General features: G+C 39.4%; 1 protein-coding gene across 1 annotated transcript; it reads left to right on the top strand.

Annotated features, from left to right (window-relative positions):
* Positions 1 to 23,644, top strand: NAPB (NSF attachment protein beta). Its single transcript, XM_083359423.1, has 11 exons — positions 1 to 123; positions 8,445 to 8,524; positions 10,019 to 10,135; positions 11,682 to 11,728; positions 11,867 to 11,944; positions 12,810 to 12,865; positions 13,272 to 13,356; positions 15,689 to 15,793; positions 17,051 to 17,119; positions 18,291 to 18,341; positions 22,027 to 23,644. The coding sequence occupies exons 1-11, from the start codon at positions 17 to 19 to the stop codon at positions 22,129 to 22,131; spliced, it is 900 nt and encodes a 299-aa protein (XP_083215549.1). The 5' UTR covers positions 1 to 16; the 3' UTR covers positions 22,132 to 23,644.
* Positions 23,645 to 24,416: the final 772 nt, after the last annotated feature.

Raw genomic sequence — 24,416 nt, forward strand, 5'->3', positions numbered from 1 at the left:
TTCCTGCGCCGCCGAGATGGACGCTGCAGCTGCGGGCAGCAAGGAGAGGGAGGCCGTGCAGCTGCTGGCAGAGGCCGAGAAGCGGGTCAAATCCTCCCATTCTTTCCTCCGGGGGATTTTCGGGTGAGCCGGCGGGGAAAGGCAGGGTGGGTGCAAGGACCGCTGTCCTCGGCCCTTGAGCAGACCTCGGCGGTGGGTTTTAGGGCCCGGGAACCCGGGGGGTGGGGGGTGGGAAGGGAGAATTGCGGGGCGGGGGGGGGCTAGAGGGAAAGAGGACGAGCCGCTGGCTCGTAGCGGCACCGTCGGAGGGGCGAAGCCGAGTCGACGACGTGGGCCGCAGCTTGGCGGGTGGAAAAGAAATCTTGGGAGTTCAGACGTTCGCGCAGACCCTCCAAGGGGTTGTAAATGACAGCGGCTTTTCCCAGCGGGCCTTCAATCCGACGTTGCCACATGTCAGGCGGCTCTTGCGGGAAGCCCGTCGAAGTGACAGGGCACATTTGACGGGGGCGGGCGGGGGAGGACTACAAAACGAGAGCAATTTCGACAAGGACTCTGGTGAAATTCTCCTTGCAGCCTGGGAGTTGCCAGATTTATTGCAAGCATCTTCTACCTGTGGACTTGGTCGTAGGTATGGAGGGTGAGGGGAAGTCAAAGGAGAGAATCCTAGTGCAGGTAGTCCTTGACTTACAACGGTTGGTTTAGTGACAGCTCAACAACGGCCCTGAAAAATGTGACCTATGACTATTTTTCGTAGTTACAACCTGTGCAGCATTGCCAGCATCATGTGAGCGAAATTCAGATGCTTGGGAACTGGGCGTATTTATTCCCAGGGTCATGTGATTCCCCCCTCTGCCACCTTCTGACAAGCAAAATCAATGGGGAAGCCCAATTCACTTAATAACCGGGTTACTAACTTATCTGCAGTGATTCACTTAACAACCGTGGCAAGAAAAGGCATAAAAGGTAAAGGTAAAGGTTCCCCCGCACATGCGTGCTAGTCGTTTCCGACTCTAGGGGCCAGTGCTCATCTCCGTTTCAAAGCCGAAGAGCCAGCGCTTGTCCGAGGACATCTCCGTGGTCATGTGGCCGGCATGACTAGATGCCAAAGGTGCACGGAACGCTGTTACCTTCCCACCGGAGTGGTCCCTATTTTTCTACTTGCATTTTTACGTGCTTTCGAACTGCTAGGTTGGCAGAAGCTGGGACGAGTAACAGGCACTCAACTCTGTTGTGCGGCACTCGGGATTCGACCCGCCAAACTGCTGACCGTCTGATCGACAAGCTCAGCGTCCTAACCCACTGAGCCACCGCGTCCCTAAGAAAAGGCATAGAATGGGGCAAAACTCACTTAACAAATGTTTCACTTAACAACAGAAATTTTGGGCTCAGTTGTGGTTGTAGGTCGAGGACTACCTGGACAGGGAAGGACACTGAGAGGTGACAGGATCGGTGCTTAAGATGGTTCAAATGTTTTTTTAAAAATTCATAATAATCAACCCTCTCTAGGGTTTGTTTTTAACATTTAGTCTTAATCATATGCTAGTTGTCCTAACCCAGTACCTTCAGGCATGTTGGATTAAAACTCTCATCTCCAGCCAGATAAGAATTAGTATTAACATATTTAAGATATTTTTCCTTCCATTCACTCATATCTGATTTTGAGAGACTGCCCAAACAAGTCCCTGCAGTTTCCTTGGTATGGTTTTTCAGAAGTGGTTTGCCATTGCCTTCTTCCTAGAGCTGAGAGAAAGTGACTGGCCCAAGGTCACCACCTGGCTTCATGTCCAAGGTAGTTTCATGGACTCCCACTTTCTAGTCTGATGACTGCCCACCAAACTGGTGCTCCAAAGAGTTGTTACGAGATTATAATTTTTAGTGGGATGAACTGAACAAGGAATATTATTTCAATGATTAAACACATAAATTGACAATTATGAATTGCATTTAAATTTAAGTAAATATAAATGAAACCCTTCATTAAAGCTGTACATTCTTTCCAAAGTAGGACTTGTGTTGCAAATGATCTAGATTTTTATTTTCTACAGATTTAAGTTTGGCATAGAACAGGGATTCCCAACCAGGGCTGCTCGCACCTCCTGGGGGGTACGAGATGGTATTCCAGGGGGTACAAAAAGTTGGGTTTTTAAAATTGTTGTGTATATGCATAATTTGTTGCCGTTATTTTAAACTTTTGTAAAGGGTGCGAGAATATATCAGAAGTGTTCTAGGGGTGCGGGGTATAGAAAAGGTTGGGAACCATTGGCATAGAGATTCCATTAGTCTGATTGGATTTCTTGTATAACATGGTCTTTGGGTTCTTCTGTCTACCATTTTTTTCTTCTGTCAATTGAGAGTAATGTTTCATGAAGACACCAAAGTAGTATGTGAATCATGAAAGCTATTAAGTCATCAGTGTATTGTTATAATGCTGTGCAGCTTAGCTACATCAGACATGAAGACTATCTTCTGCAATTTGTCAGTAATTCCCTTTCATGGCACCTTGGAGATACAAGAATGTCTGTTTAGGGTTCTTCATTGATCCACAGTTGAGAAAACTAATAGATTGGTGGGGATCAGGAGCATGGTGTTTTGTGTGATTTCTTAAAGTAGCAACATTTAGCCAAACCTCATATGGACCAGAACAGGCATGTCAAACTTGCAATGTCACCTGACATCGCATGCCGTATTGCTGGCAATGGGGTAGGCGTGGTTTTGGTGTGATGCATCCGGCCAGCCAGCTGGCAGTTTGACATGCCTGGACTAGAAAGTTAAGCAAGATTACTAATCAAGATATTAGTCTGGGATTGGGGAAGCTGTGTTTCATGACTCTGCTTAATCATGAAGTTTATCAATCTATCTCAAAGGTCGGAGGTAAGATAAAATTAAGAGTCAACATCCCCACACACAACTGCACTGTCATGTAGTCCCTGAAATTTCCTAAATTAATGTAACATTACTAATATTTAATAATTAATGTTTATACACTTCATTGGGTTCTAAAAGAACCCTTTATTATGATTTTATGGCACTGTTTTTCAATAAATGCCACTTCAATCTTTTTTTCTGCTAATGATATTGTTTTGCTGTTTACTGTTAGCATTGCTGTTCTTCTACTGTTCTTCTGTTTCCTTAATGTTTTGCATGCCACCAAGGGGAGATGAACATCAAAAAGAAAATTGCAGAACTATTAAATACAGGTAGTCCTCAACTTACGACCACAATTGAGCCCTAAATTTTTGTTAAGTGAGACATTTATTAAGTGAGTTTTGCTCCATTTTATGACCTTTCTTGCCACAGTTGTTAAGTGAATCGCTGCAGCTGATTAGTTAGCAACCCGGTTGTTAAGCGAATCTGGCTTCCCCCATTGACTTTGCTTGCCAGGAGGCCGCAAAAGGTGATCACATGACCTTGGGACACAGCAGCAATCATCAATATTGTTGCCAAGCATCTGAATTTTGATCACATGATCATGGGGATGCTGCAAAAGTCATCACTGACAAATGGTCCTAAGTCACTTTTTTCCGTGCTGTTATAACTTTGAGCGGTCACTAAATGAACTGTTGTAAGTCGAGGACTATGTGTATTTAACCTCTGAGGCCTGGAATAAAACATACCGACCCAGCCTCTAAAAAGGGAAAAGAAGAAAAGGAGAAATCATGTATGTTTTCTTTTACCTGCCTGCCCCAGCTTGTCTGTTAGGACAGTTTTCATAAACAGCAACTGAGATGACACACTGTATGCATACTGTACAGTCCATGACCTGATTGCTAGTCCAAATTGTAGTCCAAACCTTGTGCATTAATAATTAGGGCTCTTCATTTTCCTGGTACTATAATGAAAGTTTTTAGTCAAATCCCACTTAGGGTCTAAACTGGTATAATAATTTTACTTACAGATCATTTTAGTTGCTGAAGTGAGAATTAGGATGAGAATTTTTAATTCAAACCGAACACTTTCCACATCTGCTTTCTGTTTTATAAAAAGATAAAGTCAGGATTTGTTTTCAGATTATTAGTTAGCTGATTATCTGGTGTCTGGTAACCTTTAATTCCATCTTTCTTAAAGGGTGTGGCAGATAATAGCATTATAAACTATAGTTCAGAGCCAAATTACCTAACTATCAGTTTTTCCTCCCCTTCTTAAAAAAAAAATACAGTTGGGGAAGACTGCTGAATTGGGTCAGCGTCTCTCTGTTCCCCATACATAAAGTTCCCATTTTCAATGCAACTGTTTCTGCTTGTTATACCAAAGAAAAAATAGGGGGAAAATTATGGCAGCAGTTGATTCTTATAAATGCAGAGAAAAGAGATGGCTGCTGCAATTGACAGGAATAGCTGTAACTCTGGAGAAAATACTCATCAGAGGTTGGTCTCTGTTAATCTCTTTCTGTCTTTCACCCTGGAAATGAATTAGCAATAATGATAACTGGTACCAGATGCTGCTACCTGTAAATTGTGATGTACTCCATCCTCCTTGCATTTCTGAATTGCAAGTTCCTCCTTGCATTTCTGAATTGCAAGAGGCCATCATCGGTGGCCTCTTTCTGATTTTTGTCATTGTGGGTGTCAAGATAAGTCGGTAGGAGTTGCTCCAATATGTAGGAGGGCAGTTTGTGTTGGAGCTGTTAGCAAATACTAATACTTACATGCTTTATGCATTGCCCTGGTATATTTTACATAGGGTGACTTTATAATGATGTTACATTTATCCCTACTTTATCCATTTAGGTATGAATAAAACTATACCTATTTACCTAAATATTTCTATTTAGGTCTGGTTTGCCTATAATATGTTGAATATCAGCAAGTCATGCTCTTCAGGCTGAGTGTGAATGACAGGCAGAAGGAATTTTGGGTTCAATTTGCCATAGGCAAATTTTTGTGGCCTTTGATTAGGAAATGTAACCCAAAAATATGGTGTTCTCTTTTTTTAAAAAAATGCTCTGGTAGGGACTCTTGGCAGTTTTAAGGCATATTTTACTACTAATATTATTAATCCATGGTTTAAGAGAACGTATGGTTTTTAGGAGTCTTATGATTCTGCGAAAACAGTAAAGGATCAATCAATGATTAAAAATTTCTAACAGAAGTTACTTCCACAGGTAAACGAACAAGTGGAGCTGGATATTTTCTCCTACATTGACCATAAAACTGATTTGGTTCTGTCAGACTTCTCTTTTGAAACGTTTGCTTTTAATTAGTATGCATTTATTTAAATTCAGAAGTTCTAGCTTGCTTTTCCAATGATAACATCCAACTCTGCATAACCCGCAACTAAAAATGCAAGTGCAAAATAAAAAAAAAGTTGACAATGAAATAAGGTTCACTTGCACTTTAAAAAGCAAAAACAAAACCTAGTATAAAAATGAACAGGAACAGTAATCAGTTTTATGTTTATTTTTTTAACAAAATTAGAAAAATACAAGATGTATGTATGTAGGTAGTCCTCGAATTGTGACCATTTCTTCAGTGACTTTTCAAAGTTATGGTGATACTAAAAGAAATGGATTTATAACCTGTGCCCAAAGTCGTGGCTGCTGCAATGCCCTCATGATCACATGGTCAAAACTCAGTTTTTTGGTAGGCTATCCACATTTACAAGTGCGGGGGCACTTCAAAGCACCCCCACCTGCCTATTTCCCCCCACCTATGTCTTTTTGACTACCCTGCACCCAGCCTTGTGGGGCGCCAAGCAGCTCCCGAACCACATACATCTGGGACTGTTTGCCATGCCCTGGAAAGCCTCAGCTCTTCCTCCTGTTCCTCAAGGTTATTCCTATTTCCCCTCATATACAGAATGATGGGAATATGCATGTATACATGAAGGTGTTCGTCTCTTTTTATGCTTCCCTGTAACTGTACCACTGAAGATTGGTGAAATAATTGCTGAAAATCAGCATCGTGGCTTCCTGCCATTCTGAGACGGAACATTACATAGCTTTAATTAAAAATTACACAATTCATCATCGGTGGCCTCTAATTTTCATCGACAGCATAAAAACAAAACAAGAAATGTCAGCCCTTCAAGGTAGTCCAGAACAAGAAGCGCCAACCATGAGTACAGGTAGTCCTTGCTTAACGACTAATTACGTAGCGACCATTTGAAGTTATGATGAACCCCTGAAAAGATACATATTGACCCGATTCAATATTTTCAATGGTGGCACGCGCATACACACACACACACACACACACACAGCATTGATTATATGACTGCATTTGGGGTGCCTTGTCAACCAACTTATTCTTAACGCCCAGTTGCAGCTTTCCATGGTCCCATGAGATTGGCTCGCTTTATGCCTGCCGCAAAGAAGCCACTGTTGTAAAATCAGTCGAATTACACGGGTGCCTTGATTTACAACCGTCATGAATTATGATGTAAATTACGGGCTCGATTCTAGTTCTAAGTCAAGGGCATTAAGTCACCTGTATTAACATTACTTTTATTGTAAGATTACAGTAACAGAATCTTGTAAGTCTGAAAGCCCCTTTTCCCTTCTTTACTTTTCAGAAAACTAGGGAGGGCCACTTGTGAGATGCTTTCCTTGCCTCCTCCTGTGGGCTGAAATACCTTTGGCTTGATGGTTGCCTAGGCTGCAGCTTTTCCTCTTATCTCCCAAGGTCATTCCCCGAATACCATTATTCAAAAATACAACAAAAAGAGTGATATGACAATAAAAAGGTGGCCAATCCAGTTAATACCACAAACATACCGGTATCATACATGCATAAATGTTGTCAACCACCGTAGCCCAACACCTGGAATAAAGAACTGGATTTTAAAGGCCTTCTGGAAAACCATCACTCAACCCGTCAAGCTGCAGCTTCTTTACCACCATATCATATCCTCTGCACGTACTATATAAGGTGGCCCATTAACTCTGTGTAATCTTCCTGTGTCGTCCGTTCCTTCTCACCTTCTGAAAATACACTGTGACTCTCCCACCAAAGTTTGTGACTGAGAAAATACTTGTACGTTTGCCAGAAATATTTTTCCCCTCATGGGATTGCTATGCCTACGGAATAAAATTAGGACTCTGTGCAATCATACTGTTTATTACTACGGATAGTTCTTGACTTATAACCATTTGTTTGGTGACCGAAGTTACAATGGCACTGAAAAAGTTAACTTATAACCATTTTCATCCTTATGTCCATTGCAGCATCCCCATGGTCACATGATCAAAATTCAGATGCTTGGCAACTGGCATGTATTTTATGACGGTTGCGGTGTCCCCGGGGTCACGTGATCCCCTTTTGCGACCTTCTGGCAAGCAAAGTCAATGAGGAAGCCCGATTCATTTAACAACCATGTTATTAACCACTGCAGTGATTCACTTAATCACTCTGGCAAGAAAGGTTGTAAAATGGAGCAAAACTCACTTAACAACTGTCTTGCTTAGCAACAGAAATTTTAGGCTCAGTTGTGCCAGTCTTTGTTTTTGTTAAATAATTCCACTGTTGTTTTTTTTAAAAAATTGCATGATCACATTATGAACCATCGCATATATAAATAGATCAATCCACCACTAAATATAAATGGCCAATTTAGCTTTATGGACTTTCTTAGTACCTTTACGTGCACTTGGAAAGAGGCTACTATAATATTAAAGCACTATTTAACAGCAACTACCGTTCCATGCGCCTTTGGCGTCTAGTCATGCTGGCCACATGACCACGGAGACGTCCTCGGACAAGCGCTGGCTCTTCGGCTTTGAAATGGAGATGAGCACCGGCCCCTAGAGTCGGAAACGACTAGCACGCATGTGCGGGGGAACCTTTACCTTACTGGTACTGTATATAATGATGACATTCATTTTTCTCTTTCTGGGAACACTACATCTTGCCCAGTGTTTATTTATTTATTTATACACACACCCCAATTTTTGTTCTGGGAACTTAGGTAGGTTTTCATGGGCCTCGCCCCTTGTTTTATAAAAACAATCATATGAAGTAGGTTGGACAGAGGGACCCATGTCATCTGGAAGCTCTGTTGAGTGGGGATTTGAAACTAAATCTCTCCCACTCTAGTTCAGCCCCTTAACCCTCATAGTGGACTGGCTCTGAGGTTTTGGTAATAATATAGTCTCCCAGGTTTTCTTCTAGAGAAGTTCCACAATCCAGTTTTCTGTGTGCTGCAGTGATTGGATCCAACTTCTAGTAATATGCATTTGTACGTCCGCGAGAAAAAGCAGGATTGTGCCAGGAGGGAATATTAGCAAAGATTTCAAAGGTCTCTGTGGCTTTCCCAGGTACTCACCATGCACAATTGAGTCAAAACCAAGGATCCGTTGCTTGCAATATGCACTATTTATGTGGAACTGGTTTCTATGTTTATTCTCTTAACTTTCCTTTGTATTCTCTGAATATGTTTCATGTTTGTGGTTTCATAGTGCCACAGTATCTGTCTCCTTCTAATTCTGTGTGTCCTTTTATTTCTCCTAGAGGAAATACAAAGCTTGAGGAGGCATGTGAAATGTACACAAGAGCTGCAAATATGTTCAAGATAGCCAAAAACTGGACTGGTATGTATAGACATTTTTATCTTCTTTATAAATATAAAGGACATGTTTGCCTGTAGACCAGTACAACAGGGATGGAGGGTATTGTAACTCTTCAGATATTGTTTGACTTCAGTTCCCAACAATCTTCAAGACTGGCCATGCTGATTGGAGCTACTGAGAATTGGGCTATAGATCCCTCAGTCTTCCCGTAGAAAATTCAGATGCCGTTGCAATAGCTGAGGGGATTAATCCCAAGTCATTGTCCTGAAATAGCATGCCTTAATTGCACATAAAAATGATCACAAGCTGGGGATTTAGCGGCTTTATCTGATATTTCAAGTTGTGACTCGCTAGCGCTGAATTTTAAAGCCCATCCATCTCTGCATATGGTAGATTGCCTTTCTCTGTTCTTCATTGATAACGTAGTCCCTTCCCCCCCAAAAAAACCCCCCCAAAATAGAGCGATTCATTCTTCCTCAGAAATTATTATGCATACTGTATTTTTGACTCCGTGGTATACAAATTGAGGAGTGACATTTTCACCATTGGTTTGTTTTAAGTGAATGTATAGGAAAATTGGTTTCATTACTGTTAATTTCATTTAACAGCTCTCCTTTTGGTTGTCTTTATGAACTCGTAATGTATTTCTGAAGGTTATAGGATCATTAACATGTCTCCCTAACAACAGAAGTCTCTGTTTCATCTAAATCAATGATTCTCAACTAGCAAACCACAGCAGAAAGCTTTGCCATGGATTGGTTTGTAGTGTGCCACAAGAAAAAAATGCCGCTTGGGTGTGTGTGTGAAAGCCCTAATAAGCAGGCATATACATAGAATGAAGGCTATTGCTAAGCACATTTGATTTGTGCTTCTTAGATTGTAAGCCGCCCTGAGTCTTCGGAGAAGGGCGGGGATATAAATGGGATGGAAAAAAAAATCTTTTTTCTATTTTGTGTGTGTGTGTACACACACACACACAGACTGCAAAATCCACATGTTCAATACAATGCAGATTTTTTAAAAAAGTTTAACGTGAACCATGCCTTACAGGCTTAAAAATATGTATTAATAATTTTCTAGTGTGCTACACAATCTATGGTTCTATTTGATATTAAGCCATGGGGTTCATAAAAGTTGAGAGCCATTGATCTAAATAATGGAATCTCCCTGTAGCCAAACCACAACTTACTTTCATCCACTTAGAATTCTGGCTGAAAGGAAAAGTCTGAACAGACCCAGGGCCTCTGATTTCCTTCCACTTGGTTAGAGAAACTCATAATCTCAAGAGAGAGGATTTAAAGCACTGGGGCTGAATTGAAAAGCCGTGTGGCTGGAGCAGGTAGGGAAACATGGAAATAATGGAAGGGTCCTTTTCCAACACCCCAAGGAAGGCACCTCTTGGTAGATTTTCCGCAGCAGTTCCTTAAATTCTTTTTGGGAGAGAATTGGGGGAAATGCTTGTTCCTGATTCAAATGGCTACTTTAGATGTCAAAATGTTGCCGTTTCTCTTTCAGCTGCAGGGAATGCCTTTTGTCAGGCAGCAAAACTCCACATGCAATTGCAGAGTAAACATGATTCAGCCACCAGTTTCGTTGATGCGGGGAACGCTTTCAAAAAGGCAGATCCTCAAGGTAAGGTGAATTGGGGGCAGAGTGGCCTCCTCGTGGTTTTTCTTCTTGGTAAGCGAGATAGATAGGAACATCACTGATTATAAGGCTGTGTATTAAAAGAAATAAAGCTCCGGACAAAAACAACAAGCTTTCTATTGTTCAGATCAACATAAATGATCCTGAAAGCATCTAGGGAGCTTTGAGATCAATGGAGTACTGTATTAATACTGATTCACACAACTATTATATGCAGTTGTTCGTTAGCCATGTTGGGATAATGGTGTGAGTGTAGATATACCGGTATGTATAATGTAGTATATGTCTTCCCAATTTTCTCTCATTTTGAATATGATTAAGAAAAAAAATTAAATGATTTCCCCCCCCCCCCTCTTAAACTAAATCTAAGGTACACCTAAACATGTTGCTGATCATTAACTTTGTCCTTTGACTTTCGATCATAACTGAGACTGAATTATGGTTATAAGTCATTGTGGTCGTTAAGTGGGTAACTATCAGGTGTAAAACACCAGGTCCCCATGTGAAAGTTCAATTAAGCTGATTTATTACAAAAAGCCTATGCACACGAATCTTCTCAACTAACTGCCAGCACCTGGTTAAAGTCAGATAAGGGACAATGGCACTCAAAGGGACTTAGACTTTGTGGCTACATAGGGATTCTTGGCTGATCCCTCTTTTTCACTCTGCCCCAGATTTTTCCATTCCTTCTTCCTTCTTTTGAGAAGTAAACACTGGAAACTGGCAAAAAAACGTTGAAAATTGCAATCTTTGACCACACAATGCTGCAAGTGGCCATAAAGATGAGCCAGCTTCCAAGGACCCAAAATGCATTCATGTGGCTGCAGGGGGAGTGGTAGTGGTGCAGCCACCCAAACTTTGAAATGGGCTTGTAAATACCTTTTGGAAGGTCCCATCCTAATTTCAAAACAGTTGCTAAGCAACTGGTCATTAAGCAAGGACCACCTGTATACAGGGAAACTCTAGAAACCAGAAATCTGTATCACCCCGGAGTATCAATTCCTTAAAGGCATTACTGTATAGAGAAGCAATAGCAGAGCAGAGCAGCTAAAAGGGAGGCCTGGATCTGGCTATTGACTTCTCTATGATTTGCAGTGAACGGGGCAGTAAAGCTTTCTCACTTCAAATTTTTTGTCTTTCTATTGCCCAAAACTAAGCTACTGAAATGAAGAGAGGTAGGGATAACTAGGATTGTATTTTTGTGTAGAAAGACGATGAGATTTATTCTTCCTCAGCACTCAAACCAGAGTTTTGAATACACAACTCTGGCATAGGTTTTTGCATCACTTGGTGGACTTTCAGGCTTCACCGTATATGAATGAATGTCATATAAATTAGCCGCCTGCATTGCTGGCAGGAAAAAGGTGAGGAGGTTTTGTCTTCAGCTGATCCTGCATGGAGAAATAGCTGTGAATCTAGCTGTTGAATGTGCTGATACAAATCATCCACTTTCTTGCGCCGATAAAATGATTACATTTGGGTGCCTGAGTTGATTGTGTTCATTGTTTTCCTCCAAATGCATCCAATGCAGAGGCTATCAACTGCTTAAATGCTGCCATCGATATTTACACAGACATGGTAAGACACCTGCAGTGCTAGGTTGGGATTCCAATTTACAATCTTTCCTTTTGGTGTTGTCATTGATTCAAATTGCGTTCAGTTTGTATTTGGTGTTGACCCCCCCTCTCACGCTGGGCCGAATTCTTCTTTTCTCAGGGCCGATTTACTATTGCTGCCAAACATTACATTACTATTGCAGAGATTTATGAATCTGAGCTGGTAGACATTGAAAAGGTAAGCCAGTGTGTTGATCTGAAAGGACTCGGGTTTCATTCCTAGGCCTACCTCGCTGAGGTCCCATTAAATTTGGAAGAATTGAGGAAGCCCATCAATTTATATTTCATGACTACTATCCCAAGTTTGTTTTCTTCCCCTAAGTCAGGGGTGTCAAACTCAATTTCATTGAGGGCCGCATCAGCATTGCAGTTGCCCTCAGGGGGCCGGGTGGGTATGGCCAGGGTGGGTGTGGCCTACTGGGTGGGCGTGGCTAGAGTGTGTATGGCTTACTGGGTGGGCGTGGCCAGCTCTATATCATTCACATCAAGGGTGCCTATGGGGGCCTGGGCAGGAGTGGGACAGATCTGAGGGTCTCTGGCAGAAGGAAGGTCTCTGGGCCAGGGCCAAGGCAGTGGGGGCTGTTCCCTCACTGTTTCCAGGATGGCTTCACGGGCCACATGAAACCACTTCGCGGGCCGGATCTGGCCCCCGGGCCTTGTGTTTGACATGTCTGACCTAAGTGAAAGGCCCTGGTGATCATAGAGCATCACTTTTGGATTTAACTCATCAATTCTCTCACTGTATGGACTAAAGGACATATGAAAGGAATATTTTCATGTGGGTATATGTGAAAAGTTTCCCATCTGTTTTGAAAAACAACATCTTGATCAAGCACTTAACCATCTGTAGACTTGGATGGTGTTAGCATCTTAAGATCTTAAAAGTGGTGTGGACAGCTTTTATCTCATTCCTGTGATGGTTGGGCGATACTGTGAAAATGATGTAAATCCCTACAATAATAAGGAAATGGCCTGAATCTGTTGAATCTGTCAGCACAGTGTCAAAGTATAATGTTGAATATGGATATGTTGATTCTTTTTAGGCCATTGCCCATTATGAACAAGCTGCAGACTATTACAAAGGGGAAGAATCTAATAGGCAAGTTTCCATAAGACATGTTGATTATCTAAATCTTACATTCATTCTGTTTTGTTTTGTATTGTTTTGTATTTTTCTTGTGTGACTGTGACATGAAATTCTATGATGCCCTAACTTAGGCTTTAAAAGGACTTTCAGATCCTAAAACAACTTTTGGTTTGGCATTCTATTTGCTTGTGAATTGTGATATTAAAATGCAAAGCTCAGAAATATTATTCTGACGATAATTGAAAATTTTGGCTAGTGGCAACAGATATATCAGAAGATAGCTAGCTCGGTATGAATATCAACAGAATGAATCTTATCTCAAGTAGGTCAGATCTTTTTAGCCAGAATGCAACCTGACAGGTTGATTTTCTTACCTGCATTTCTGGGCTCTTCCGTTCATTACGCCTTTTGCTTTTAGCTCTGCTAACAAGTGCCTGCTGAAGGTAGCTGGATACGCGGCTCAGTTGGAGCAATATCAGAAAGCAGTTGAACTTTTTGAACAGGTAGGTACACTACCATTTGGTTTGTTAGAGAAGAATTATAAATCAGAGGTATAGGGTACAAATTAATCAAAGCAATAACTTTTTTTTAAAAAAAAGGTTTTATTAGGGTTTATTATAGCAATAAAATGCAATGAAAATAAAGATTAAAAAGAGAGAAGTGCAGGATAAAAAAAATTTAAAAGAGGAGAGAAAAAGATGTTGACTTCTGACTCTTTCCAATACAGTATAACAGTAATACATTTACGACCTCAGTTTTTTACAAATACTCATAATTATTACGTCATTTCTATAACTACAAAATTATTAAATCTTCAAACTAACTTCAATCCTAACTCCAATTAACTTATTAAATTTAAGTCGCTCCCTCCAGCTTGACTTCATAAAATAAAATCTTTTTCTTCTTCAGAATGTGTATTAAATAAATATGAACTCCCCTTTTTCTCAAGAGAGTCTCCAATATGACTTTTAAAACAAATATGTCAACATATTTCCATTGTCAATTTCCATTTTGATTTTGGAGTTCCCAAACTTGTTCTCTTGAGGATTGTAGACTTACTTGCAACTCTTCTCCTTTCAATTGCACTGGGGGACTTAGAATTAAACAATCTTCATAGTTAGCATTGGTGTTAGATTTATATTCCAAAATTACTGTTAAGTCTTCTGCATTGTCAAATACTTGTGCAATAGCCTCAGTGGTTTGATAGGTTTCTGCACTTGGTTACATCTCTAGATTACTCATCTTTCTTCCAATTATTTGAGTAACTTGTTCCTCTTGCTCCTCTTTTGTGGCATCTTTGGAACCTACTTGATCTATGAAGTGAATTGTTTTGTTTAAATACTCCTCCAAAATAACTTTTGCAATCTCTGTCTCACTTGGATGCCTTCAATATGGCTTCATCTTCTGTTCCCTGGTTCCCTCTTGTGGTCAAAGAATAATAATAAAAAAGCTTTTTGTAAATCATTTCCTGACCAATCAGAATCCATTAAAATCGGAAGATTTCAGCCTCCCACAACAAACGATCCACAATTGCAAATGATGACTCCGAATGTCAAATAAAAATGCCAAATTCATGAAAATGACAAAATGTAACTGCAACTTTGAAATTGTTATGTGTCTCCATCAAAATTAGAAAGAAAAAGAAATTTCCTAGTTTCCTTATTTTAGCTCACCTCCAGCAACCCTTCTCCCCACCATTCAAACAATAACAATGTTCCAAAAATGGTGAAGACCTTCAAAAAGGAGTAACTGGTTGCGGCTGAAAAAAGCGTCTTTTCACTTAGTAAAGATAATCAACATGTTTTAAGAAGTGAAAGGCACGACTTATTGCTTATTTGAAAAACCTATTCCAAAACAGCTGCAACGATGAAGTGATTGCAGCCCTATTTCCCAGCTTATGACAATCTCGCCTGGCTGCTTTGGAGCACTAGTTCAGAGTCTCCCCTTACAGATTGCTGCTGTACGGAGGATTTTGTGGCACAATTCTGGGACTCTTCCCTAACCCAGAAGAATCATATTAATATAAAAAGCTCAGTTCCCTGTTTTTAAGTTGAAAAAGTTTTTGGTCTGGAAAGAGCTTTCTGAACCGGTCAGTCCGCCACATTCGTTGGAAGCCCAAGCACTAACCTTGTGCAGTTTGCCAAGTGAAGCGATTGGACTGAGATTGTTTGCATTTAAACCATCAGAGAAGTTTCAGTTTACGACACGCATCATTTCAAGGTACAGGTGGGAAGAAGCATCCGTATTGCATGTATACGCATAATAATTTAAAAAAGAAGATTTCTACCATTGTTTAAGCATGGTTATTGCTTTGAGTAATTGGAGCTCAAGAGGAAAAAGGTTCTTATAGGAAATAAATCCTGAGAGTTATTACTATGCAAGTACTTACAGTATTTAAAACCACCTGGAATTATTTTAAAATCTCAAAATCCAGTTAACCTTGCAAACTGTTTTAATATCTAGTTTCTAAGCTACTACTGATTGTAAGTGATGAAGTGATACAAATCAAATGCTTTGAAGATTCCTGTTGATTGTTGAACAAGATTTGACTGCTTTTGCCAAGCAATAATGTGCATGAGATTCAATATATGCAAATCCCTGTTGTGGAAAAATGTGTTATGAAATTAAAAGGGTATTTACAATGTCTGGTTTTACAGAGAAATTTAAGGAACAATGTGACATTTGGGAACTTTGGAAGATGGGTCCTTTTGTAGTGGGAAAATTATGCATTTCAAATATGAGAACAGGGATTCTCAAGGAACTAAAATACTGTTTTCAACCATGTTCTGCTTTTTTGAACTTTATCAACAATAAATGTAATTTTTATCACCCTAGGTTGGTACAAGTACAATGGATAATCCATTGCTCAAGCACAGTGCAAAAGATTACTTCTTTAAAGCAGCTTTATGTCACTTTATTGTCGACGAGTTGAATGCGAAGGTTAGTGCATTTTTTTAATGTACTACAAATATAGAGATCAGAACGCCACAGTATCCCAAGAATAGACAAACTATTTTATTAGTTAGATACTACCAATATTGCCTATTCTTATTGCATGAAGCATCACAGAAGTTCTGCTTTGTAATCTGAATACCCTTTCTGTGCACATACCCACAATCGCACAAGAATGATAAGATTGCTTGGTAGACTTGCCATATGACTTAGCTGACCATTTTATTTGCCTGTTAGAACCAGAGTTGTCATTTGCAAATACAGACCCATAGTTTTGAATTCGGTATAAAACAAATTAATTCAAAAAACAGTGTTCCATGTTTTCATTATTTCAGACAATAGATGTTGGAATTGGCCACAAGGCCATATTTGCTGAAAACAATTGAATATGCTGGAAGCCTCGTGTTTGACCATTGCAGATGTTTCTATCACTATTACTTTACTGAATCTTCCAATCTAATACTAACGTGCAATGCAAATAATACTCACATGGTGCTGCACTTTACGAGAATTGCAGTACGTGGCAGGTTGAGAATTAATTTACCTGCTGTGCAGGAGATGCGTGGACAGAACTCAAACTGTAGATATGGACTTCATAGTATTTTTTTCTGAGCAGAAAAAAGCAACTTGATCAGAGGTGACTTTTAGTGGACTAATTGTGGGATGGTATAGGCTTAAGCAGTCTCTCTGGCCTTGACAGAGATATGCAAAGTTTGTTACCAAAGAGATGAGGGGTGAAACATATCTTAAGTCCACAATAGATATATTGTATAGTATTCAGATGGACACCTCCCTAATTCACTGAAATAGAAAAAGAAAGAGAATGTTGAGCACAACCAGATCTGCAAGATTCAGTTATTATAGCCACTCTTAATAAAAATAATTTTAGCCTTCTTGTGGATTTGATCTGGTTCACCTAGTGTGGCTGACACTCTTTCCTGTTATTCCTCGGGTGAAGAACATGTCATGCAGTTCCATTTCTGGAAAACATATTGGGAGCCTTTCTCCTCTTAAATGTGGTTTAGTGTGATCCTAAAATCTCCCAATATGTCACTTTACAAAAAGGAACATATGTGGCCATTCAGATTCATCAAAATGTCTGACACTGCTTTGAGCATGACACACATGGAACCATGTATGTTGAATGGCTATTCAGCATGGCAGAGTTGGCTGGTTTTCTGAGAAGACATCTGTTATGAGATAACATCTGTTTGATATGAAGTAAATGCAGCTGCTGTTTTTCAGCTGGCTCTTGAGAAATATGAAGAAATGTTCCCAGCATTCACAGATTCAAGAGAATGTAAATTATTGAAAGTAAGTGAAACAGCATGCTTTTTTTTACTGTGCTGAAAACAGAATTGATGCATGATTGCTAGTCTTAATTAGAAGTATTATATACTTATTAAACAATGATGGAGGGTTATGGTCACACTCTGAAAAGAGAGGAAGAATGACCATCCCAATTTACATGTTAAAAAGTAACGAGTTATTTCTTGGTCTGATTTAAACATTAGCTATGTGAAATATGTTTCAGGCTACTTTCAGATCCCTGCAAGTTAGGAGGCAGAACATCTCTCATTATTCCATTGAAACTTTTTAAATGGATGGAACCATCCGCTTGAGGTCTTATAAAACATAAGAACCTGATTATTTTCAATGTTCTCCTTTTGGAACATTATGGAAGGATTCCCAAGACTCTTTAGCTCTTCTAACAAATTTCCTGTCCTACTAATACACGTGGGAATATATTACATAGATACTAGAAGGCACTAATTTATGAAAAATTACATTGGAGGGTTAGTTGGTGTGTTCTTCACTCTTTCCTGTCAAAGAAAGAACCCTTCAAATGAACACCTTGGTATACAGAGGTAGTGCCAGTGACAATGTTTGGATTCACCGGATTGCATTTCTGAAATGAAGGAACTTCCGGTTAGAGACCCCACCCACCCAAGCAGGGGACCCTATACCAGTTCAGACAAGTGGCTGTATTAAATGTTTCTTAAAAACCTCCAGAAAAGTCAAGTCATGTGATGCAAGGATTCCATTGTGGTTCTATAAATGCATAGCATAGGGAAACAGGAAGAACATGCCGTAATCTTGCTCTCTGTCCACAATGAAATCTACAGTCAGTTGGGATCTCAGAACAGTGTGGTCTTCCCCATTCCACTGCCTATAACTATACCATTATGAGGTCACAGTCTCTGAATACAATATATATGTGGGAGTAAGCACTTTAGCAAGATATCTTTCAGATTCAATGGTCTGAACAGGACTGAAATAAAAAGAATTGGATATTAATGCTTTTTTCTAGTTGAAGTAGATATTTTATAAATCAATAAGTAGATATTTTATAAAATATATCTTCAGCTAATGCATAGTCTTTTTCCACTTGTAGAGAATATAGAGTTCTTTCACACATCCATCCATTAAAAATTGTAGTAAAAAGATCATTTTTGCTGGTAATCTTGTTATATTGTCTTGCTAGAAATTACTGGAAGCTCATGAGGAACAAAATTGTGAAGCATACACTGAAGCAGTAAGTAGATCTCTATTTTAATTAAACATTTGAACAGTTTCAGATCAGAAAAATGTCAACTTTTTGTTTTGTGAGCATTTTTGAACCACAACTGGGCTCTGGGGCAATCAAGCACAGAGGCATCAATTACAGTCCAACCTGATGCATGTCTAGTTAGAATTCAGTAGGTCTCAGTTGAATGGGTATCAGATGCACCCTCAATAAAAACAACATTTTGTTTCCACTGAAAGCAATTGGCTTTGAAATTACGACTAACTCATTTCACTGATTTCAAGGGAGTTAATTTGATTTGACTCTAACTCATTTGACTTGTAGAACTTGAAGTGAGAGGTTTATGTACACCATTTTGATGATGATATTATCATACTCTGCCTTGTTATTTAAATTTTCTTTTTTTAAAACAATTTTATTAATTTTCTGTTATTACAAGTCATACATGCTTAGTAAACAACGTATTGTCTGGGTCCATTTGTAACTCAGTAATGCACATTAACTTCCTCAACATAGATCTATCCAATACTACACAATCCAGTGTTTTCTTGATCCTCTCGTCTTCCAAAGGTGTTCTCATTTTCCCAACACTAAGCAAATACAGATCTTACTATTAATACATGCAAAGTATACACATTCTTATCATAATTTTCTAACATTATACATAATAAAAATAGTATCAGTTTGTAACATCTCTTCTAACCCACTCAAGTCTCAGTTTTATTTGCAATTAAAGTTCCCTTGTTAAGTCAGTATCCTATTTTTCCAGCTCTTATTTAGCTTTAAATAAGAGTATTCAATCTTTTATCAGTTATAATTTTCTCAATATTATAACATATAAGCCATCCTAGTATTTTCATATTTCCCCTATCATAAAGAAGTGTGCTATCCTAATTTTAAATCATATCTTTCTAATTATAAAATTCTTTTGGTATCGAGAGGTTATCTGTTCTTTTAGCCATATTCAAACACAGTTTTATTCATATGGTGTCCCATCTGGTAAGTCACATCTTTTATTTTCTTCAGTCTAACTCTGGCTTTCTTCCTTTGCCAAATAACTTCCCAAGTCATCAAAGGATTCTTCCTCTGTTTTTATGGATATTGTCTGAAAAAGGAAAGACAATTTAGGTAAAGTATTTTTGAGGGGGAGTTCAACCCATTTATATTCATTAAACAACTCCCACTTTCCTTCTCCTTCAGATTCTCTTTTCATTTCTTGTTTTCCAATTTCTAACATTTCACCTAACAGTTCTATAGTCCATTCAGTGAGATCTTCTTTCTTATCCTCAGATATATTTTGAAGTTTTAAGAAATAGGATATCTTTTCCATTTCCGGTGTTATGGTTAAGTCTTCCAGATTTTTATTTACATGTGCTAGTCTGTAATTTCCTTCCTTTTTATCCTCCGTCTTTGGGTCAATTTCCTCTGATTTGCCTTCTGTTTTCTGACTTGCTTGTTCATTCTCCAACAAGAAAAAGCCAAGATTTTTCAGGAGAAAATGCAGTCTATGCTGCAATGAATTCAAGAGGAAATTATCTCACGTAAAGAAGACTCAAGAAGAAACTATGATGAGATTAAAAAGGTGTTTGACAATATAAATGAGCAAGTATTTAACTTAAACCTACAACTAGTAAACTATATTGGCTTTTTCTTATTGGAGCGTCACAGTTCCCTGATATGCCGGGTCGGGGGTTTCAGAGGAAGATATTGAGGATATTTTTTCCCCACTTTTAGCTAGATATGAAACACCCATTTTGTTACCCCCTTCCAGATATACTATTGTATTCCCCAAGTATAGGCCTTAACTGATACAACCAATCTTAAAATCAATACAGCAATACAGTAGTAGCTCATAAAGTTCTTATAGTCTTTATGTGTAGCTTTTATAATCCAATAGGCCCAAAATATAGGTCCACCACTAAAGGTAATATTTTGTAACAGCTCTTCTGTTCAGGAGTTCAAAAATTAAAAGTCAACTGATTTTTGTAATCCAAAATATTCAACCACCCTTAAAAACAGTCCATAAGTCTCTCCCAGACAAAAGTAGCCAAAGATCAAATTTTCCTTTCACTCCAAATAGTTCTTAAAATTAAAAGTCAGACTTCAGTCAATATTTGTAATCCAGGAAGGCCACCAGGTTTCAGAACAATTATAGCTCCCACCCTGTAGAAAATAGCCCAAAGTGTTTTTCTCCGTTGCCAGCTACTCTCTGTTGAAACAAGAATCAACAAACATCAAAGAAGCTCAACAGTTATCTTAAGTCTGGGCATTCTGCCAAATGCACTCTAGCCATAACAACTATGGTGCTTTATTCCATCACTAGATGTCATTAAATATCCATTTTCCAACTCTTAAAATGAGAAGTTAATTTCTTGTACTTCACCCCAATATTCTTTCAAAGACAAAATCTTGTTTCCTTAGGTTTCAAGTTTGTCAAGACTATAGCTTTGTATTACTTCCATTTTGATGTTATGTATTTATGTCCCCCATAAAGAATTAAAATGCCACTTCCGTTTCTTTGGAAGGGTGCGGCTGCAATCCCCTTCCTTCTCACCTTTGGTTGTTTTTTTTCCTTCTTCTTGGGAATTTGTCTTTTCCAGGAAATCCAGTTGAAAAGTAGTAAAGAAAAGATCAATATTCTCACCCACTTCCATGCACGCTGTTTACAATCTGTTAATTAGTGCTTGCTTTGTTTGGTTGTCAGTAACTTGGACTGGCCACAGGAATGCAGCCAGTCTTTCCCCTGCCGGTTTGGAGGGCTTTCCTCAGATCAAACGGATCAACCGCCATCTCTCCGTGATCAATGAAAATCCCCTCCGTCTTCATCACCTCTCCGGGGAGACTTTAGACCCCTTTAGGGCCCCCTGGCAGGGCAAAATCAGTCGTGGGGGAGCAGAGCTCCATTTTCCCTCTGCTGCAGCGCCACAATGCAAACCAGAAGTCTATTTAAATTTTCTTCATAAATTAAATAAATGGTGTCAGGGCTAAAGTAGGGCCAGGCATGTTGGACGATACATTTCCAATAGCTGCCTTATTTCATGGAAAATTCATTGTGTCAAAATTCTGTCTTTTCTCAGTGGAATATGTATATTTTCTGATTATTAAGGGTTGTCTGATTAATTTCTGGGCTATCTAGAGCTGAATGGGGAGAAGTAATTGGGATTGTGTGAATGATTGCCGGAAATCAGAAGCATCATTCACTTACAGCCTCCGAGGGAAACAGCCTTCTAAATAAGCATGCAGTTAATCTGCAGTGGTATTTGTCAGCCTGCTGGTGGCTGAGAGGAGAAAGCTGGGAAACTAACTCTGTTCTTCCTCAAATAGTCCATTGTTCTTCTTTGGTGCTTTGTATTCTAGGTGGACATAAGAACAGGTGTAATACTCTCTCTCTCTCCTCCCCTAGCATGGAATTCTTTTAGCAAGGGGGAGGTTAAAAGGAAGCTGAAAAACTTGGCTCACTTGCAATTTTTATCACCCCAGATTCTTAAAGCTGTTCAAATGAGTGGGTTAGTGGTGTTGAATGGTTTTGCAATATGTACAGTTATTCTTTTCTACTTACTTCTAATTTTGGATAACAGTACGATGGTTGTATATTTATAGTTTTCCTCTTGGGCAAAGTTCTTAAAATCACACAAAAAATGAAATGTTAATTCTGTGCTGATGCTACATCATCTAATTATTTACCTCTAACTAGGTTAAAGAATTTGATTCAATATCTCGCTTGGATCAATGGCTCACAACCATGTTACTCCGCATTAAAAAGTCATTTCAAGGAGACAGCGACGGGGACCTAAAGTGAACTGTCTGTGCAGTGTGTGGCATTGTGACTTGTCTGTTGAAATATCTTGTGTCATGGCCAAGGATCATTATGGAATATAAGATCAATGCTTTTTGCTTAATTGACTGGTGTCTTGTTTAATATCCTGTTGTGGCTCGTTCATTGTAACTGTGAACACGAATTTATATTTTTTCACTTCTCAAGGGAGAGCTTATGGATTGATCCTATGCATGTTTACTCAGAAAGGCAACTCCCACTAAATTCATGGATCTTCCTCCCTCATAAATGAGCATAGGATTGTGTAAGTTAACTCTGAAATAAGTTCTCATGAAGCCATATTCAAACCAGTCAGTCAGCTGATACTAAATTATATTCTCATGATATGGGACTCCATACCTCTTGTCCTAGAAATAGTGTTTTTCAACATTATTTATTACAGGATCATCACAAAGGACACAGCTTATCGAATATTTTAAAATATTAACCAATATTACGTTGTTTACATGTGATTTGTACTACCACAGATATAACACAATGAGCATGAGTCACAACACTGAATAGCACTGAGAGGGTAACCAGAGTACAAGTTATCCTTGCAATGCAATCCCAAGCATGATTCAGTGGGACAAGATTGTGTGAAGCTTTGTTGATGTTCCATAATTAAGAATAAGCCCCAAAAGGGTGGCTTCAAGGGATCAGTTTCTAGCCCCTTTCACCCACTTCTGCAGATGCCTTCCCTGGTTGTCACCTAACTCCTGTCCCCCTGGACATTTCCTGGCCATCACAATTAGTGTCACTGAGGGACTCTTCAAAGAGACACATTGCAGGATGGCTGTGTCATCTGCTCACAGCAGCAGTGATTGTAGCCCACTCAGTGCCCTGATCTGAAGGATGTTTCAGCAGCAGTGTTTGCACAGTGATCAGCTGGAGAAGAAGACTTGTGTGATTTAAGTGTGGTGAAGTGACTGCACCAACAGGGAGTCACAAAATGACTGGGCTCCAACTTGCTGACCAATTTGTTCCATTGTCTGAAGTAGACTTTCACAATGGGACTGGAGTTAGCCCATTTTGGGCAAAGATGCTTTGGGTTGCACTATAAAGACAACTTGATTTCTAGAGGGTATCCTCAACAATGTTTAAATTATAACTTTGTGTTTATTTTGATAACAAGAATGTGTCAGAAAAGATTATTGTATACTATAGTTATTACTTGAGACTAGTGAGAATGGCAGAGTTTTTGAAACTGGATTAGAAGATCTGGGACAATATGATCCACCGTCTGTAATAAACAAGAAAATAGATTGGAATTTATGTGAATTAGTCAGTTGTAGCTCACTCTCTTTTGGAGCTGCAAAAATTTTGATCAGGGTGCATGTGAATATATGATCTGGAAACTTGAATTATATAATTCGTTTGAAAAGAAAAATGAAAATATTTTTTCCCCAGAAATGCTCATTCCCCTCCCCCTCTCGCTGGGATAAACCTTTAATCTATGAGAGTGTATATTTTATTTCTGATAAATGACACAGCAAATTGTTGGATCAGATACTTTTCCTACTGTTCATTTTCTGTCAATATGAATCTATATGTGATTGTTTCAATAGTTGCTGGTAAAAATGCCATTTTTATCTACACACATGGGTAGGTATGTATTCAGTAGGTATGTGAAACTACAGCAGTCTGGGCCTGAAATAAGTAACATTTTAGGAAGTATAGGAAACAAATTGTTTGTCCAAATTGTTTTTCTCATGTCTGGTCCATGAAGTGATGGATTCTTGATATGATAATGTTGACTACTACAGCAGATGAGAAGATCATACATGTTAACATTCTTTTACATACAGATTCCCTCAAAGGGAAAAACAGCACAGCACAACAATCTAGATCAGACATGTCAAACACAAGGCCCCCCGGGCCGGATCCGGCCCGCGAAGTGGTTTCATGCGGCCCACGAAGCCATCCTGGAAACAGTGTGGGAACGGCCCCCACTACCTTGGCCCTGGCCCAGAGACCCTCCTTCTGCCAGAGACCCTCAGATCTGTCCCACTCCTGCCCAGGCCCCCATAGGCACCCTTGATGCGAACGATGTAGAGCTGGCCACACCCACAGAGTAGGCCATACCCACTCTAGCCATGCCCACCCAGTAGGCCACGCCCACCCTGGCCATACCCACCCGGCCCCTTGAGTGCAACCGCAATGCTGATGCGGCCCTCAATGAAATTGAGTTTGACACCCCTGATCTAGATAAACTTTCTTTTCACTGGTCTTGGATTTCGCTTTTTGCTTCTACAATGGCATCTCACCCT

This window comes from Vipera ursinii, assembly GCF_947247035.1.
Source record: "Vipera ursinii genome assembly, chromosome: 1".
NCBI lineage: Eukaryota > Metazoa > Chordata > Lepidosauria > Squamata > Viperidae > Vipera > Vipera ursinii.

What these genes read in the sequence shown, in the direction of transcription:
- NAPB (XM_083359423.1), top strand. Translation starts at nt 17, where the DNA reads ATGGACGCTGCAGCTGCGGGCAGCAAGGAGAGGGAGGCCGTGCAGCTG. An exon ending in GATAGCCAAAAACTGGACTG is followed by an intron (nt 8,525 to 10,018) that starts GTATGTATAGAC and finishes TTTCTCTTTCAG; the next exon opens with CTGCAGGGAATGCCTTTTGT. An exon ending in TCGACGAGTTGAATGCGAAG is followed by an intron (nt 15,794 to 17,050) that starts GTTAGTGCATTT and finishes GCTGTTTTTCAG; the next exon opens with CTGGCTCTTGAGAAATATGA.